This window comes from Alosa pseudoharengus, unplaced genomic scaffold, assembly GCF_046254945.1.
Source record: "Alosa pseudoharengus isolate Yale_2024_CS ecotype anadromous, Long Island Sound unplaced genomic scaffold, YU_APseudo_1.1 YU_APseudo_1.1_scf_5, whole genome shotgun sequence".
Lineage (NCBI taxonomy): Eukaryota > Metazoa > Chordata > Actinopteri > Clupeiformes > Clupeidae > Alosa > Alosa pseudoharengus.
Window position 1 is genome coordinate 20,016,126 of NW_027468837.1, and position 17,280 is coordinate 20,033,405.

Sequence of the window (17,280 nt, forward strand, 5' to 3'; positions counted from 1 at the left end):
GGAGTATAGGGAAACTTGCGACGATAAGGAAAGGTTCTGAAGGAAGCGATAGAAAGTAAAAAGGACAAAAAGGAAAGGAATTGCATTTGACATGTGACAAGATGCTGAGCTGGAGGATGGAGCAGGAGATGCACCGTCAACCAGACCATTCCACTTTTGCTTAACCCCACCCCATCCCACACCAACCCACCCCCAGAAGCATCCTACGGCCTGGCTACTTGGTGTCCGCTCTGGAGCCAGACCCTCCTCCTCCTCCTGTGGCCCTGGCCGAGCGCTCACTCGGGGACGGTCAGGGCCATGAGGGCTGGCTTGGTCTTGAAGTACTGATTGAAACGGAGCACAGCGTACCTGTCACAAACACACAGGAAGATGGAGAAGAAGAAGAAAAGAGCAGGTTTAAATTGGAGTCTCATAAAATCATCAAGATTTGAAACAGATTATACCCTTGATTATTCATGGAACCGTGCATTGGCTTGAGAGGTGCTGGGGAAATTAAAGCTTACGGCCATCCTTCCCATCCCTTGTCTATTCTACCTGTGCTATTGTGATAATTGTGCAGTCGAACCACTGACGGAACACATAAGTTGGTTGGGCTCATTAGTGCACCCATACACCCACCCCATTACACAACACACACGCAACCAGATTCTAGAACGCTAGGCGGGAAGGGACATGATTAACGTGGGCAGTAGTTCAAGGAGGATACGCTTTTATAGAGTTAAGCATCCTTCCTTGAGAAAAATTTGAACTCCCGAGTCCGGGTAAATAGACGGACACAGAGAGGCTGAGCTCAACGTTGCGCTCTGCCCCACATTGAGCCCAGCCCCGATCTGCAAGCTGCAGCCAGGGGTACTTGCCCGCATATATGACTCGAGGTATGCCATTTGGGCGGACTGGTGTAATAAACGGCCATAGCCTAGATCATGTACATCTCACGAAACATTTCACGCATACATAGGCTACGTCAAATTATCTGCTAAGGAGCGGAGGCACAGAGACAGCCTGTAGAAATGAGCATGGGATAAAATCGCACTGCTGCAAAATTACGATAGTGGTAACCCTGGACATAATGCTGTTGTCAGCAGCATAGCCGATCATGACCTATTCTTAAAACTTCATGCAAATTATGTGCAGTGAGAAGCTCTCTGTTCACTGCTGTAGTGAGATTTCATTCTTTTTGGTTGAGTGTAAAATGGGGCGGTGGTAAGAAGTGGGGAAAGCTGTCTGTAAGGAGTTTGCACTATGTAAGGAGTTCGTCAAGAGTACTCTTGAACACCTGAGAGAGACTACTGTAACGTAAACTCTTTGTAACTTTGGCATATAGGCCTATTAGGGAGACTAGTCATCTATCTATCAGCTTTTTTTCTGCTCATCGTTCTATTGGGACATCAATGGAACCCTGCAAAATCATTATTTGATTGGTCAACAGCTCTTTTTCGCATGCGAAATATCGCATGAAATGAGACTGTTGTGGAAAAATTTTGCATCGCAACGAATTCCGTCCTCGGTGTGTACAGACTAATACTAATGCATGTGTTTAATAGGCTGCGTAATTTCGTGCGAATATTTCGTCCGAAAAATCGGACTCCGTGTGTACGGGCCTTTTGTCTAGCCTGAACCTCCACTGTGTTCTACTTTATTTTTTGGATTCTATTCCACATCATATAGTTTACTGGTCACAACATTCAGACTAACAGACACAACAATTTACCTATAGCATTTACCAGTAAATATGATCTAATGGCTTACAGTAAATATTTTTGACCTGTAGTGACTCCCTTTCCCCGTCAACCACTGTAAGGGCTTCTACACACAGTTGCGTTCAGTCAACGCATGCCAGTGGGTGTTCCCGACGGTAGCTATACAAATAACTTAAGGTATAACCGTAATTTGATTAGCTGGTGCCGTCTGTTGTTCGTTTGTTCCTAATTGGATTGGCTGGTGCCGTCCGTTGGTGCAGCAACAGCTGAACTTCTCAGCGCGAGCGACGGGAGCAACGTGACGCAATGGACCCACAATTCAGTTCGGCAACGGATGGCGTAAGCCCATGTAAAGTGAACGGGATGAGTCTCCAGCACTGCAATGCATGCAACTGTGTGAGCCTTAACACTTTCAAGCCTGTGCCTGACAAAGATTTGGGGTGTCAAATATACAGCAGACCGTGCCGGGGGGAAATATTTTGGGGCATCATTGCGACCAATATACTGCCAGCAGGCCCCTTCAGACTCATCAAGGGTCCAGGGGCAACATGAGCAGTATGATGAACCCCCCCCCAAAGGTTTCATCAGGTGCAGAGCCTAAGAGGAGAACACCACCACCACCCGGCTGATGTCACCGCGAGAGGAGAGCGCTATTCTGTTGCAGCCACACAAAAGCTCGTCTGAGGCTTCTCTTGTTGTCCAAGGCCTTGCTGAAAAACTGTGACAGCGGCCAATACAAATTGTTCTGGTGCAGAGCTATCTCCAATACATTCAGCAGAGATCATGTTTCTACCATCAGCGTCCTTATAACACACTCTGTTGACAACATTTCTACAAAGCAAAGGGGCCTTCAACTACCTTCAGCTCTCACAGGGGAAACTGGAGGTGCATCTCCACTCAAGTTGCAACAAGACTCAAACTAGTTAGAGGTGTCAGCGTAGCAAACCAACAGGGACTGTTCCTGAGAGCGACGGGTCCTTTGTTGTTGCAATGGAAATGATGAGGGTGGTTTAAGGTTTAAGGTTTAGGGTTTTAAGTGAGCACAGATGTGCCCCATGTGGAGAGGACAGTAGGGTGGTGTGAAGCTCATATTGATTGACTCACCCGAGGAAGTCGAAGTCGATGGAGGAGTATTTGGCCTGGATAAGTGCCCAGAAACCCCAGAAGAAATGTGAGGCCTAGCAAGGAGAGAGAGAACGCATCAGGTTACCCCTGAATCTGTGCACAAACATATCACAGCTCAAGCCACTATTTTGTGCTGACTGAATATATATACACCTTTAAAACTGACTGCATGTTACAAGTGTTGATTAGGAACATAAATTGCAACATTTTGCTAACTTAGTAGCATGTATGAATACTCTTAGCACCAGCTGCTCATCTTTGATTGCATTCCCATGTCCTCTGCCTGTTTCCCTGCGGTGGGCTCACCAGGGCAAACTTGTTGACTTGCACGTAGAGAGTCTCCAGCTCCTGCTGACTGACTTCCTCTCCTTTCTTGGTGTACAGTTTGTAGTTCTGCAAGTACGTGTGGAGCCATTCCAACTGCATGTCCCGACTGGGGTACAGGCCGAAATCTGGCTCACTCATGCCTGCCATCACACACACACACACACACACGGTCACTGACACATCCATTTTTCATCAAATTTTGACATCTACATGACAAAAGTAACCAAGGACATGTTTTCGTTTCTTACCAGCAAATTCATTGAAGTGGTTCCCAATGTCAAAAGCCTGGTAATTATAACTAGAATATTCATAATCTATAAACCGGACATGGCCTAAGGAAAGGGAAAAGGGAAAAACAATCTCGATTTAAATGGGTCACAGCCTAGAAATATTGTTCTGCTTCTTCTTTGGGCTTAGGATAATAACACAAGCTCAAGTCCGACTTGACAGCAGTTCATGGAGTTCCTACCTTCTTTGTCGTTGTGGATGATGTTTTTGCAGAGCAGGTCATTGTGGCACAGCACAACAGGAGAACCCAGCTGAGAGAGGTGCTCCTTCATCCAGGTCATTTCCTGTTCCAGTATTTCCTGGCTGGGAACTTCCTGTTGGATTCTGGGAACATAAACCATTGGTAATATTAACAGGTCTTCTTTAATGTCTTCACAGAGACCATGTCCATTTCCCTGTCTGCTGACCTCCAGTAACCCCCAAGAGCCCTAAATGCCCTACAGGTTTTTATTTTTCAGTACAACAGTACAAAAGACCATGACTCACACCATTTTATGTACCTTCCAATAATCTATTTTGCTATCATTTCATAAACACTCTATTAATATGGTATATTTTAAAAGTATTACCATGAAGGACAAATGACATGGCTAAAATGCTACCGAATACACCTGTTAACTGCTTCATCAGCTTCAAAAATCAAATTCATGAGCATCCCACCTGACAGTATAAGGACCTAGAATTGTCTGTCAGTACTGAAGTTTGTTCTTGTGCTTTGAACTGTGTTTGTACTCATTTGACATGAGCTGTGTGCATCCGTTCATTGACATGGTCTTATCTTATCGCTCACATCCTTCTTTTACAACCAGTCATTAAGATGGGCAAGTCTCACACATGCAAAGAGGGAAATGTTTTGTATTTTAAAAACCTTATGGGAGAGACACCCATGTCTCAGCCAATCAAATGTCTGCTGAGGAGGGAGGCACGGTCTGACTTCAAACATGAGACAAGACACATGGGAGAGGTTTCCAATTAGCTGAAAGGGAGCAAAGAGGTTTATTCCCATGACCCAACTCAGCCAATCAAGGCTCTACGCTGGTGACCACTCTCTGGATACAAGTGGCTTACCGATTAATCTCTGTAACTGGAGAGCCCATACGGTACACCTGCCGGCCTACTGGCCTGCTGGGAAGCAACCAGCTGCTCAGCAAGACTGAGTGGGAAAGTGGGACAAACAACTGCCCAAGCAACTGGCTCTGTCAACATTCTCGAAATAAAACATTCTCTGATATAAAGAAAAGCAAGGCCACAGCAGCCAAGCCTGAGCCCAAGCATGAGCACGATGGTCCAAAACCCCCTTTTATTATCAGGCCTTTCAAAGGGAATAGTAGCCCAAATAGTATATATATATATATATCGACTAATTATGGAAATGAAGGGGGTTTGTTTTCAAATGAATTTATCGACTAATCATGGAAATGAAGGGAGTTCGTTTTCAAATGAACGGTTCTTCATGAGCAGGAAGGGGTTAAAGAGACACACAAAAAAACAATAGAACAAATGTAAGTATACTTATGGAGATTTGGTTTTCAAGTGAAGGCCATGGGCTTTGAGAATCTGAGCTGATTCTGGGTGTCTATGAGCTGATGAGATAATGGGTTGCGTGGGTACATAGCCTTGCAGATAGGTGGCAGAATGTAAACATCTGCCAACTGTCCTTTGGAGGCCTCCAGCACTTCCTTGTCCCGCCGTCGTTATGGCCAAGCTTATGTAAAACCCTTAATACAAGCGCTTGATCCAGTGGTGACTACCGGTATGATTATTTCCACTCAGCAGAGCATAAATAATCCAGGATATTGGGGTTGAAAAAAGTCCTTCACTTTTTCCATTCATAAACACAGGATGACATTTCAGTTCAGACATTTCAGGTCTCCCTTGGAGAAGCAACACATTCTAGTTCTCATTAGTTTATCAACAATGAAGCCCTTTGTCTGCAAACATTGGCTTGACTTACAAAGCGCTTTCAGATATAACCTCCGGAGTACATGCGGAGGTTTGTCAAACGGAGGTCCTACCCTTCGGATGATTCAGATATGATGCTAACCTGCGGACCTAATACTGACCTTATACGGAGGTATGTGTGAACGACATACACGCACATTACAGAATCTCCGTGTGGTTGTCGAGTGAGGGGTGGGGGCTTAGAGTTCACAAGATGCGAGATATATGACGCAGAATAGATGCGGCCGCTGCCTGTCACTGCTGCTTTTTGTTTACAAAGTGTAGCCTATGTATTATAGGCTAAAGAAGAGAAATCTATTGTGCGTAGGCTAATACTTGAAGTAGGATAGTCACGTAAGTGCGCACATACAGTATTTGTATGTGTGCTTCGAGTAAACACATTTATCTGTTTTCAACGTAATGCAGGCGCGCGGGAACATATTTTGACCATGGGTGCTGAATAACAAAATAATGGATGTCCCACGATTTCTCCCCTAGCATGATATGATTTGAATTTAGACAGCTACGCCATTTCAACGCGGTGTATGAGTAGGCCTAAGAGCGAGAAGTTTTATAATGCCCTTGCCACTCCGACTCATCAATAAAAACTGCGTGCACACACACCAGACCAGCACTTGACTTTACATCATTAAACTATTTCAGTATATTGCTTTTCTGATTGTCAAAACCACACCTAACTTATGGCGTCTCCACTCCACAGCAAAAGTGTCCTAACCACGTTACAGCTGTTTCTATCTGAGCGACTCCAATAGTGAGAGGATTTCAGTGTCATATTTCGGTGGCACTAGCTAAGCTGTCGTGGAACTCGAGATGACATGTCTACTGATAGGCAACAGGTCTCACCAACACGAAATTCTAATTGCAAAATATGCATCCTACGTCATCTGTTGTACTGTAGTTATTCGAAATTGGGCTTTTCACAATCCAACGATATATCCAAAGTGCGAACTAGTTGGTGATGGTTTATGAAAACTGCCAGTATGCATGCTACACGGAGTTCTGACAGGGCTGTGCATGGCCTAATAAACAGGCAAGATATAACCCACGATCGCCATGGTTTCGTTGTCAATTCGTGTTTGTGGTAATAATGACAGCAACAATAAAACCATCTGTATCTTACGATCTTCATCATTCTTGACAGATCACCAGCCTCATCTGGATGGTCATATGCATAATAAGCCTATAGCCTACCTTTAGTTTTCATTTAATTTTAAACACGAATCTACTGTCTTTACTGCCGGGAGAGAAAAAATATATTGTATTCTTTTCTGTAGCCTAATTCTGCCTAAGGCTATCAATGAACAGAAAACCGTGTTGGCTAACAATTTATTAAATACTCCTGTTATTGTCGTCAACGACGTCGCTGTAGGCTACTGCCTTTTCAGCGCCTTCTGCTTATGATGATTCAGTCTTTTGAATTCGTTTGGCCTTGCCATGCAGTTGTAGGCTACAACGTGCCATTCCCTTCATGTGTTTTATCAAAATGTTGTATGCCCTCATGGACAGTAGCTCCGTGATGTCTGCATCTTTCCATGTCGGAGATTTTCTGGACAGCACTATGCCACTCCATCATAACACTGGCATTTAAGTCAGATTTAACCACATGGACGCACGAAAGAAACGTCACCAACACGCCCTCTCACTAGGTGTGAATTTTAACCGCATGTTCTACGCCTCGTTCAGACACAGCACATTTACATAATGTCCGGAGGAAATACTAGGTCGGGGGTAGTATAAACACCGGGTGAATTCGGACTTCCATATGACCGGTTATGTCGTTCAGATATACGGCCCCACCGTTTAACATCGGCAGAACCTCCGGTCTTACACGTATGTCTGAAAGCGCTTACAATTACTTTTCAAACTGTCTGAGCCTATGAAGATGTTTTGGCTATTTATTTAAACTATTTTAAACTGCTGACTGTCTCAACTACCTTTATTTTTCTTGACTTAGACTGCATCATGCCCTGGGGAGATTTTGTGGCTAATCTTAACTACATAGTTTGGTTTGATCTTGACATTATGTACAACAGAAGGAATATCCCTGAGTTTACCTGCTGTTGGAGGCCTCTGCGGTGAATTCTGTGGCCACTAGGGAGAAGTACTTGCGCATCTTGATCCACAGGTTGGGTTTAGGGATGCAGCCGTTGTGTGCATGGATAGCGTGGATGCGTGCCATCTCTCTGGCTATGAGTCTAGTCAGTGTACAGAAAATAACCACATTAACCAAAAGGGAAGATTGGAAATACCAGTCTCTCCACAATGTCAAAATGCAACATACAAGTCACATGTTTGACTCTTAATGAGTTAACTTGGTCATTATGCTTTCAATGACCAATGACTTTCCCTGTCTATCATGTATTGAAATGATGGTAACACTTTATATCACTGTTACAGCTACCACCTGTAGCATTTGCTTAGTGGGTTTTATGGTATGTGCTGTGTGCACTTATCCACTAATGAAAGCAGATGAAGCGTGCTTTATCACTGAAACCTCTTCTCCCTGCTTGGCCCTGCTGAGTAAATCTGAAATTTTATGGGCAGCCGTGGCCCACTGGTTAGCACTCTGGACTTGTAACCGGAGAGTTGCCGGTTCGAGCCCCGACCAGTGGCCCGCGGCTGAAGTGCCCTTGAGCAAGGCACCTAACCCCTCACTGCTCCTCGAGCGCCGCCGTTGAAGCAGGCAGCTCACTGCGCCGGGATTAGTGTGTGCTTCACCTCACTGTGTGTTCACTGTGTGCTGTTTGTGTTTCACTAATTCACCGATTGGGTTAAATGCAGAGACCAAATTTCCCTCACGGGATCAAAAAAGTATATATACACTATACTTATATACGGAATCTGGAGAGGGCGATTAGCTCTATGTGAAGCCCCGGCTTTACCTCCGCAGTACGGGGTCCCGGACGTCCTGCGTGCCCAGTGCGTCGCCCTGCATGAACTCGTAGCAGATGCCGTTCTGGAAGGAGCAGTAGAGGCGCGGGGCGCAGCCGTTGGCGTGGAGGACCTGGAAGCTGCGCAGCTCGTTGTCCCGGTCCACGATCAGTTCTGTGCGGTTGCCATAGACGCGCACCAGCACTACGTCCTCTGGGTCGGCCTCGGTGTAGCAGCCCACAAGCTTGTTGGTCGTGCCATCGGTGAAGAGCTAGAGCATACACAGTGAGATGGGAGTTAAGGCTACGGGAGATTATCATGGCCATGACCAGCGCAATGATACAAGACTACAATCTGAGGTGAATGCACTGGAATTATTGCTGTTTGATAAACAAAGCATTAGACGGATGGCGTTGTCTGAGAAGCATAAAGATAAAAGGTTTCTGCCTCAAGATCACCAGACAATAGACAATATGATGGACTGCTCACCGGAGCGCTGATACTGCTGAATCATTAAGTCTCATCATTAAGAGGATTGATTATTCATCAGTATATTGCTGCTGGACTTTGGACAGTGTGGAAAACTGTGACAACATTCACGCGAGATCTTATCACTCAAAACCAACCGCCAACTGACCGCCAATGATTAAGCAGGCCCAACATTCAACCCCAACTGTGTGGTCAATAGTAGCCTATGAGGCGGTTCACATGAGTCACATGAATTTCATGAATTAGAGAGACCTAGGCGCTACTCCATTCAGCTGTGGCTGGGCCAGCGCTCAGGAGCTGGACACAATGTGCATGACCCACCGCCCACCTAGCATGCATGCATTACTCGCATTCCTGGAATGGTTTCATGGCGAGATGGCACCAAAGGGCATATTCAGGGCCAAAACACTGCTGGATCACAACTCAGAGGCCTAGCCTATAGGCCTATATGGTAGGCGGGGGTAGCGTAGTGGCTAAGGAGCTGGGCTAGCATGCCTAGTAGGCAGAAGAGTTGTGGGTTCCATTGCCGGCTGCCATCGTTGAGCCCTTGAGCAAGGGACTTAATCTTGAGTTGCTCTGAGACTGGGCCTTGTAATAATTGACATTGTCTTTAACAATTGACATTGGCTTTGGATAAGTGTCCGCCAAATGAATAAGTATAATATATGGCTACATTATGTCGCCTAGGTCTAATTCTTCTCTGAAAGGACACCGATTCTAACATCACCTGATGACAGCGCTAAACATTAATTTGACCACCAGATTGATTTAAGATGTGTATCTTAAGCCTGCTTTAGGTGAAACTCTCACTAAGAGTTAGCTTAAACAAGCCTTTACTCAAAGGCCACTGTAGCTTGGCAGAGTTAACCAAATCAACCCATACAAAGGCCTCTTCATTTACTTCTTTAAAGTACAATAATTTCCTCACACCACACAGACAGAAAATCACATGTCTTATCAGAGACTTTCTAATGAGGAGACACTGCACTCAAAAAATCCTGTGGTGTGATGTGAATACATTGAGTCAATCATATGGTGTGTTGTGAAGACATCGTGGCAATCATGTGTTGTGAACTCGCTGCTGGAGCAAGGTTGGTGACGTGAAGCCTTGCGCACGCGCATTTCTGCCGAATAGGATGCCCGATGAGTGCCCAAAAAAGCGTTGCAATATGGCCGCCAAGTGGAGGGACTTGACGAAAAGGACTTTGGTCTTATCTTAATCTCTATACAGGACCAACAGATCCCAGTGTTTTGGAACATCACCACTGGCCTGGGGGGTATTCCAAGTACGTGGTTTAGTGACAAACCTGGGTAAGTTAACTCAGAGTAAGGGGTAAACCTTCTAATAGAAGAGCTGCATGGCTTAATTCTCCTTACAAAACAATGCCATAGGGCTGTTGTTGTAGGAGGTTTACTCTGAGTTAACCTACCCAGGTTTTCCACTAAACCACGTACTTGGAATATCCCCCTGGAAAGAAACAATTCCTAAACACATAGGCCTTGGCTATGGCATAGGTTACTACTGTAAATAGCCTTTCTGCTCCTAAGTGCTGTTTACAGGTGGCTCAGGTGGTTTGAGTAAATAACTCCCCTGCCCTCCCGCCACCCCACTTAATTTAGCAGTCTGGAATGTGGTGGTCCTCAGTCGGACAGTAATCTGACCCAGTAATTTAGTGACTGATCACTGATCCCTGTCTATGTGGGCAAACACGTGAGGCTTGGGAGCCTATTCGCGCGATGACACTGCTGTGCTCCGTGCCTAAACCCACAGCACAATACCAGCAATGCATACAGACTGGTGGTAAACATGTCCAACGCTGCCAAACACGAGGGGGGATCAGGGGTCCCCAGACACCAGCCGAGCCACGTGTCACCGCTGGTGGTAAACATCACTGCTGAGCACCAAAGCACCCAAACAATACACTCCACTATGGTAACCCTGCCCACACCCCCACCCACCTACTTACACACACACACACACACCCATGGGCCCATCCCAAGTCTAAACCTATCCCCAGTTTTCTAAGCCCAGATATGCACCTTCAGATGTGCCCGTTATAGAGCCCATTTGGTTAAGCTGTTATTTATTTTTTTTACATTTTCACACTCCATCCATCTTTAGGCCTATTCCAACTTTGCATGTACTTTAGCCAAAATGACAAACAATACGGGTATATCTTTCAAGCAGTATAGGAAATAACATAACACCTTTCGTGCATAATTTTAGAAGGATGCACAAGCCTGTCCTTCAGTTCAGGGATTGTTCGTCCAAGAGGCACATGGGAGGGCACCCTTGTCACAAGAGAAAGCAACACACCTGCTTGGTTCTAAAGTTTCCAATTGATGTTCAACCTTAGTCTACCTTTGAAGGGCTACTTTAGCATACAGTAAAATTGGCAAACCTTGCTCTTGTGAGTCATTATTAGCCTGTTTGACTCCGAACTTGAGGAACTAAGGTTATTTACCAATAAATCAATATGCATCAATAAATAAAAAAAAAAAAAAAGTAATATTAATAACCAACTTTAACATGGCATCGTCTGACCATGCATCCCATCTTTCTCCCGACCTGTTTATTATGGATCATATATCTAACATTGCAAATACAACTTAAGACTGCCAAGAAATTTGTCATTAAAAACATTCTGGGTAACTATGGCAAGGAACTGACTTTCGCACGGACCTTTTCAATGGTAACGTTAACGTTAAATGACAATCGTTGTCTTGTGTAGTAACATTGTTGCACACTGCTAGCGTCTCATGATCTGTTCCAGACGGTGATGAAGGGTGTAACGTTATCTCGGACTAGCTGAACTGTCTTCCAGCTAACAAATAGGCTGCTAGCTTCCTTAAATGATGACGAAGACAAGTCTTACACACCCAGCGATACCGGCGGCTAACACAAGAAAACCTCTCACTGAACACTACGCTCGTGCAATCACCGGGTCGAGCAGTTTCCAAACGTAGTGGACTGGCAGGCGCTGTGCGCTAGACTGCATGTCAATGTGAACTGGTTACTAAAAAAATAACATCCATCGACACAGGCAGACTTAATTTGGAACACAACTTAGCTATCAAGCTAACATCTGCTAGCCGCTAACCAATAACGTTATAGAAAACGTCAAACTTACCTTGGTCTTTACGAGCTTTATGTCCCATGCTGGTCGCAGCTCTTTTATTAACTTCATGGCCCCACCGACAACATTATGTTCGTCGACTAATATTGGAAATTTTCTTATTGCCGGTGAGCCAACAGGCACGTGTATTTCCGTCTCCATGATATGCTCAGCTCGTGAACTAATTTCTACGTTACCTCTCTGAATGACAGATCAGTCAGTTTGGCGATATGTAAACTTCAACTGCCCACAATCAAAATACAAACGATGTATTATCAATTTTACTGATAGCTGAGGAGCCACGCGTAACGCTGTATTCTGAAGGGTCTGGTACAAATCAGGGGATTAACCTATGTGCAGTGAGCTAACACTACTCAACTCACTCACGGATGCTGCTGTGGGCACTATGTAGCTGCTGCTTCCATCCTAGGCACCGCCCTCGCAGAATCATCCGATTGCTCGCGGTGTGGTGGGTAGGCTGGAAGTTATGGCAACGGGAACACGCCTACTTTCTACAAGACTGGAGCTGAAGGATGTTGCATTTTAAGGATAAAAATGAGTAGCATCTCTAACAGCCCTAACCAGAGATCGCCTGCCTTTGGCTACATGAATCATTTCAAAAAAACTACTTTGATCAAAGCTGAGGTGTTTAACATAGGATGAGGGTGAGGATTCATAAACTCATCTATAGGCCTATTCATGGGTTTCATCAGGTCCCTTTTCCACAGGTGTATTAATTAAGTACCATGCAGTCTGCATTGATAATTAAGGTGCTTGATTTTATACACCTGTGGAAAGGGACCTGATGAAACCCATAGACCTAATGGCATACATGGGACCATGAGGCACAGTGTCTGTCATTAATTGCCTAGACTGTGGCGTCCTGCGTAAATAAATTAACAAAACAATAAGTTAATTTGTTCTCAGATTGCATTAGATTGATGCATTTAACTATAGGCTACACAATTTCCTAAAAAGTAGGCTATAGGCCTATTACGACTTCAGGGGATCCCACAAATTAGCCTACTACTACATCAATTCAGCATGGCATGGAGGCAATCAGCCTGTGGCACTACTGAGGTATTATGGAAGAGGTTGCTTTAATCGTGTAAAGTCTGTTCATTTTCCTCTTGACAATACCCAATAGAATCTATAGATTATGGGGTTCAGGTCAGTTGGCTGGCCAATCCAGCACAGTACCATAGTCAGCAAACCAGTTTTGGCACTGTGCACAGGAGCCAAGTCTTGCTGGAAAAAGAAATCAGCATCTCCATAAAGCTTGTCAGCAAATGGAAACATGAAGTACTCTAGAATCTCCTGGTAGATGGCTTTTTTGAATCTGGACTTGATAAAACACAGTATCAACACCAGCATGGCATGGCACCCCAAATCATCACTGACTGGAAACTCCACAGTGGACTTCAAGCAACTTGGATTTTGTGCCTCTCCAATCTTCTTCCAGACTCTGGGGCCTTGATTTCTTAATGAAATGCAAAAATGTGTTTTCATCTGAAAAGAAGACTTTGGATCACTGAGCAAAAGTCCAGTTCTTTCTCTCCTTAGCCCAGGTAAGATGCATCTGATAGTGTCTCTGGTTCAGGAGGGGCATGACCAGGTAAGAGACACGTGTAGCCCATTTAGACATATCTGTGCGTGTTGGCTCTCGATGCACTGGAGTAAGGGAAAATGGTGTGAAGTGGGTGTTCTCAGAAATTTCAAAATCAAAATGATGCTTACTGTTCCGGTCAAAAATGACCTATTTACACATTCCCTGTACCATAAATATGGCATTTTTCATCAGATTGTCTCAAGACCTTGATATCCTTCACAAAAGGCATTTGAACACATGAAATTCGTTGTGACTAATTTCTTTGAATTTTGAGTGATTTATTCAACTCGGTCACACTTTTTTTGTCATAGGAAATGAATGGGAAAGAGTATAATTTTCATCAAGGAGATGAAAGACATCTCCATACACGCACTTGTAAGTAAACTGGCAAATGTATTGTCTGCATTTGTTAGAAACAGAGTTATAAATATGTAATAGGCTACTTTACTTTTTAATTATGGCATATGTCTGTTTCTTTCCACACTTGCAACTGCCTGTACACTTTGTGTGCCTCCTAATTTATTATTTCATTCATCTTTCTTTTTACTTTTAATCCTGCCTGCCTCCCTTTTTTACCCTACAATGTTCAGTGCTTTGAGTACTTGATAAAGCGCTCTACAAAGAAAATGCAGAGTGCAGGTTTTGTACTGGGGTTTGAGGGCAGGTGGGGTGACTGCTTTCTCCTGTTGCTACATAATGCCAGAAGTGAAAGGGCTTGCTGTGATGGGGAAGGAAGTGTGCTCAAAGTAAGAGCTGTATGAGGGACCCTTAGGTCAGGTTGACCCCTATATGAGCGCCCCCATGGAAAGGCGATGCATTAGTGAGGCACCCTGTGTCTGTGATGAACAGTGGATGGAAGGATATACAAGGGGCACCTGTATGTGTGAAGTGCATGAGTGTGCTTCATGAAGTTTTAAAGAATGCCAGCACTATGGTTAAGTATGTGCCCTGACTACCATACCAACATCCATTGAGGCAACAAATCTTAAAAATATATAAACATTTAAAAAATTATAAAAAATATTATTATTACTATTGTTAAAGTGTACATTTTTAATTTATGTTAAAATAAGAGCAGTTAAAACTGTCCGGTCAAATTTGACCGCAAAGAGTAAATTAAGGGGGGTAGCAACGGACAGTTTTTAAAGGTTAAGAACGTTGAAAAAATTGAAAAAGTATTACATTATTACAACATCATATCAGTGGTGTATGTTTATGAATGAGAACTCTGGAAAATTGGAAAGACCTTTGTCTACGTGGTTAGCTGGGCCAGTTCGGCAACCTCATGGGGTCATTGGTGAGTCAGAGGAGTACAGAAGGTCAGAGGAGTCCAAAGACACATCATATCTTAGATCATTAAACGCATGGCCAATAGTATCCAGAGAAGGTAGAGAAACGCAGCACACTCTGGCTCCATATCAATGTTTATTATTATTATTATTTAATAAAAATAAATGATGAGGTTTCGGCTTGGGGCCTTCATTAGATTGTAAAAAACAGAAAAAACTAACAACATCATTATATATTCACAATAATTAGGAATAATTTATATTCATCTGAAAAGAGGACTTTTGACCACTGAGCAATGGTCGAGTTCTTTTTCTCCTTAGCCCAGGTAAGATGCTTCTAATGGCGTCTCTGGTTTAGGAAAGGCTTGACACTAATGCAACACTTGTAATCCATTTCCTGGACACGTCTGTGTGGTGGCTCTTACATTCCACTCCTTGTGAAGTTCCCTGAAGTTCTTGAATCGACTTTGCTTGACAATCATCTAAAGGCTGTGGTCATCCCTGTTCCTTCTGCACCTTTTCCTGCCACACTTTTCCCCTTTTCTCTTTTCTTGTGAGCGAAGGGTGGCCGGTTCAATCCCTGACTGGTAGGATAAATGTGTGTGTGTGTGTGTGTGGGGGGGGGGGGGGGGGGGGGGGGATGATTGAACAGGGCTCTCCCACACATCCTCCTTTTCACATAATTCCACATTCCACATAACCCCCAGCTGCTCCCTGGAATGCATATGTCTTTACTGTTTGGAGATTCAACACTTTCATAATGGAAATCATGTGAAGTGTGTGTGTGTGTGTGTGTGTATGTTTTTAAGAACATTGCAAAAATTATTCTATACATTTATCTATTATTATGAATGAGAACTTTGGTAAGACCTTTGTCTACATAGTCAAGTCAAGTCAACTTCATTTAGCGCATTTCATACACAGAGGTCATTCAATGTGCTTTACATAAACAAAGGCAAACAGGAATAGCTGATAAAACCATAGAAGGGCAATAGTCAAATAATAGTTTAAAAAGTAAAGAATAAAAAAAATAATAAGAAAAAAAAACACAACACACAAGGTACATGAACGGGCAATAATTTAAAAGTGTTTAAAAAGTAATAATTAAAACATAAAAAACAACATAGAATGATTAGTCAAGAACCCAGTGTACAGCAGCACTCTATGGAGATTCATGAAGTAGTTTTTGAGTTAGCTGGGGCAGTTCGGCAACAAGGTCATTGGTGGTCAGAGGAGTACAAAGACGTCATATAATTATTAAATGATAAAACTTACATCAGATTGTAAAAAGAAGAAAGACTAACCACATCATTATATATTAGCACACCTGTCCATAAGGCTCCTCCCATTGGGATGTCACCCAAATAGGTGTGGCCCAAGCAGGAAAAATTTTTTATCATTAAAAAGCATCCATTCAAGAAAAAAAAATACAAGAAAAGAAAAAGAACAAAGTGTAGTTTCCAACAGGCAGGTTAGCAAGTCTGTCTGTATAGTCACCCAATGGTCTGGTTTGTGGACAAAGTAAGTCTGCAATGTATTATCCACCATGCAGTTAAAGAGCATCATCTAGTGGTGAAGTGGCCAAACCACAGCTTAGTTTAACCCTCCTGTTGTGTTTGTTTCATGTTTACTAGTTTTGTGTAACCAATCAAAAATGGCCGCTGCATTATAACTTCTAATAAATTCATAGTAACACATATTATCATTTCATGTTGTGATATAACTTAATTTGATACAAAGGTCTGGATAGGATATTACCAGTTTTGAATTTCCATTTGCTATGGCCTGTAGGCCTCATTGACCTGAGCTCATGCAAGTCAGAAAGGGGAAGATACTATCGGGGTAAGGTCAGTGGGGGCTGGGGAGTAAGGGTGTGTTGTTTGTGTGCGTTTGTGAATGTGCAGCACACATACAGTCCATCTGATCAATAGGTATGTGCCTGGACTCAATTTTATACACTGACTATTTTCTCACCCAGTCCTTTCTAATGGCTGGTCATTTTTTACTTTTGAATTTACAGAAAACTCCCAAATTGTAATGAAAATGGTAAATTTGTAACTCCACTTACAAAAAAAAAGACAACATTGGATGACTTGTTTTTTTTTTCTTTTTTATTGTATTCAAGATGAAGATCCATGTACAGAAAAGGACATGAGTAGTTCCTTGAGGCATAAAGGAACTGTGACAAATACTATTGCTCCAATATGGAGCTGGATAACCATCAGAGCTTTGTGAGCACTGATTGTATAAGAGACCTGCTGGGCTAACATATGAACCATACAACCAAGCCAACCCACAGGGTTCAGTTTCTGCACCACTTCCGCAAAATCTGTCAAACAAACACCTTCCTTGTGTGGTACAGAGCACTAGTTTGGCTAATGAACTGAATTCTCACATCTACAATCCACAAGTGACTCAATTTGTCTCAGAAGACCAGTGCTAAAGCTCTGCACCTTTCGTGCAGCCACTAGATCGTTATGATGGAAAAGTAGACATTCCACAAA

At 43.4% G+C, this 17,280-nt stretch overlaps 1 protein-coding gene across 1 annotated transcript; it reads right to left on the minus strand.

Annotated features, from left to right (window-relative positions):
* Nucleotides 1-197: 197 nt before the first annotated feature.
* On the minus strand, nt 198-12,251 carry etnk2 (ethanolamine kinase 2). The gene is made up of 8 exons (XM_076268834.1): nt 11,894-12,251; nt 8,285-8,544; nt 7,457-7,597; nt 3,622-3,764; nt 3,401-3,484; nt 3,132-3,292; nt 2,805-2,878; nt 198-348 (listed from the first exon to the last, which is right to left on the minus strand). The coding sequence occupies exons 1-8, from the start codon at nt 12,038-12,040 to the stop codon at nt 276-278; spliced, it is 1,083 nt and encodes a 360-aa protein (XP_076124949.1). The 5' UTR covers nt 12,041-12,251; the 3' UTR covers nt 198-275.
* Between the last annotated feature and the right edge of the window lie 5,029 nt (nt 12,252-17,280).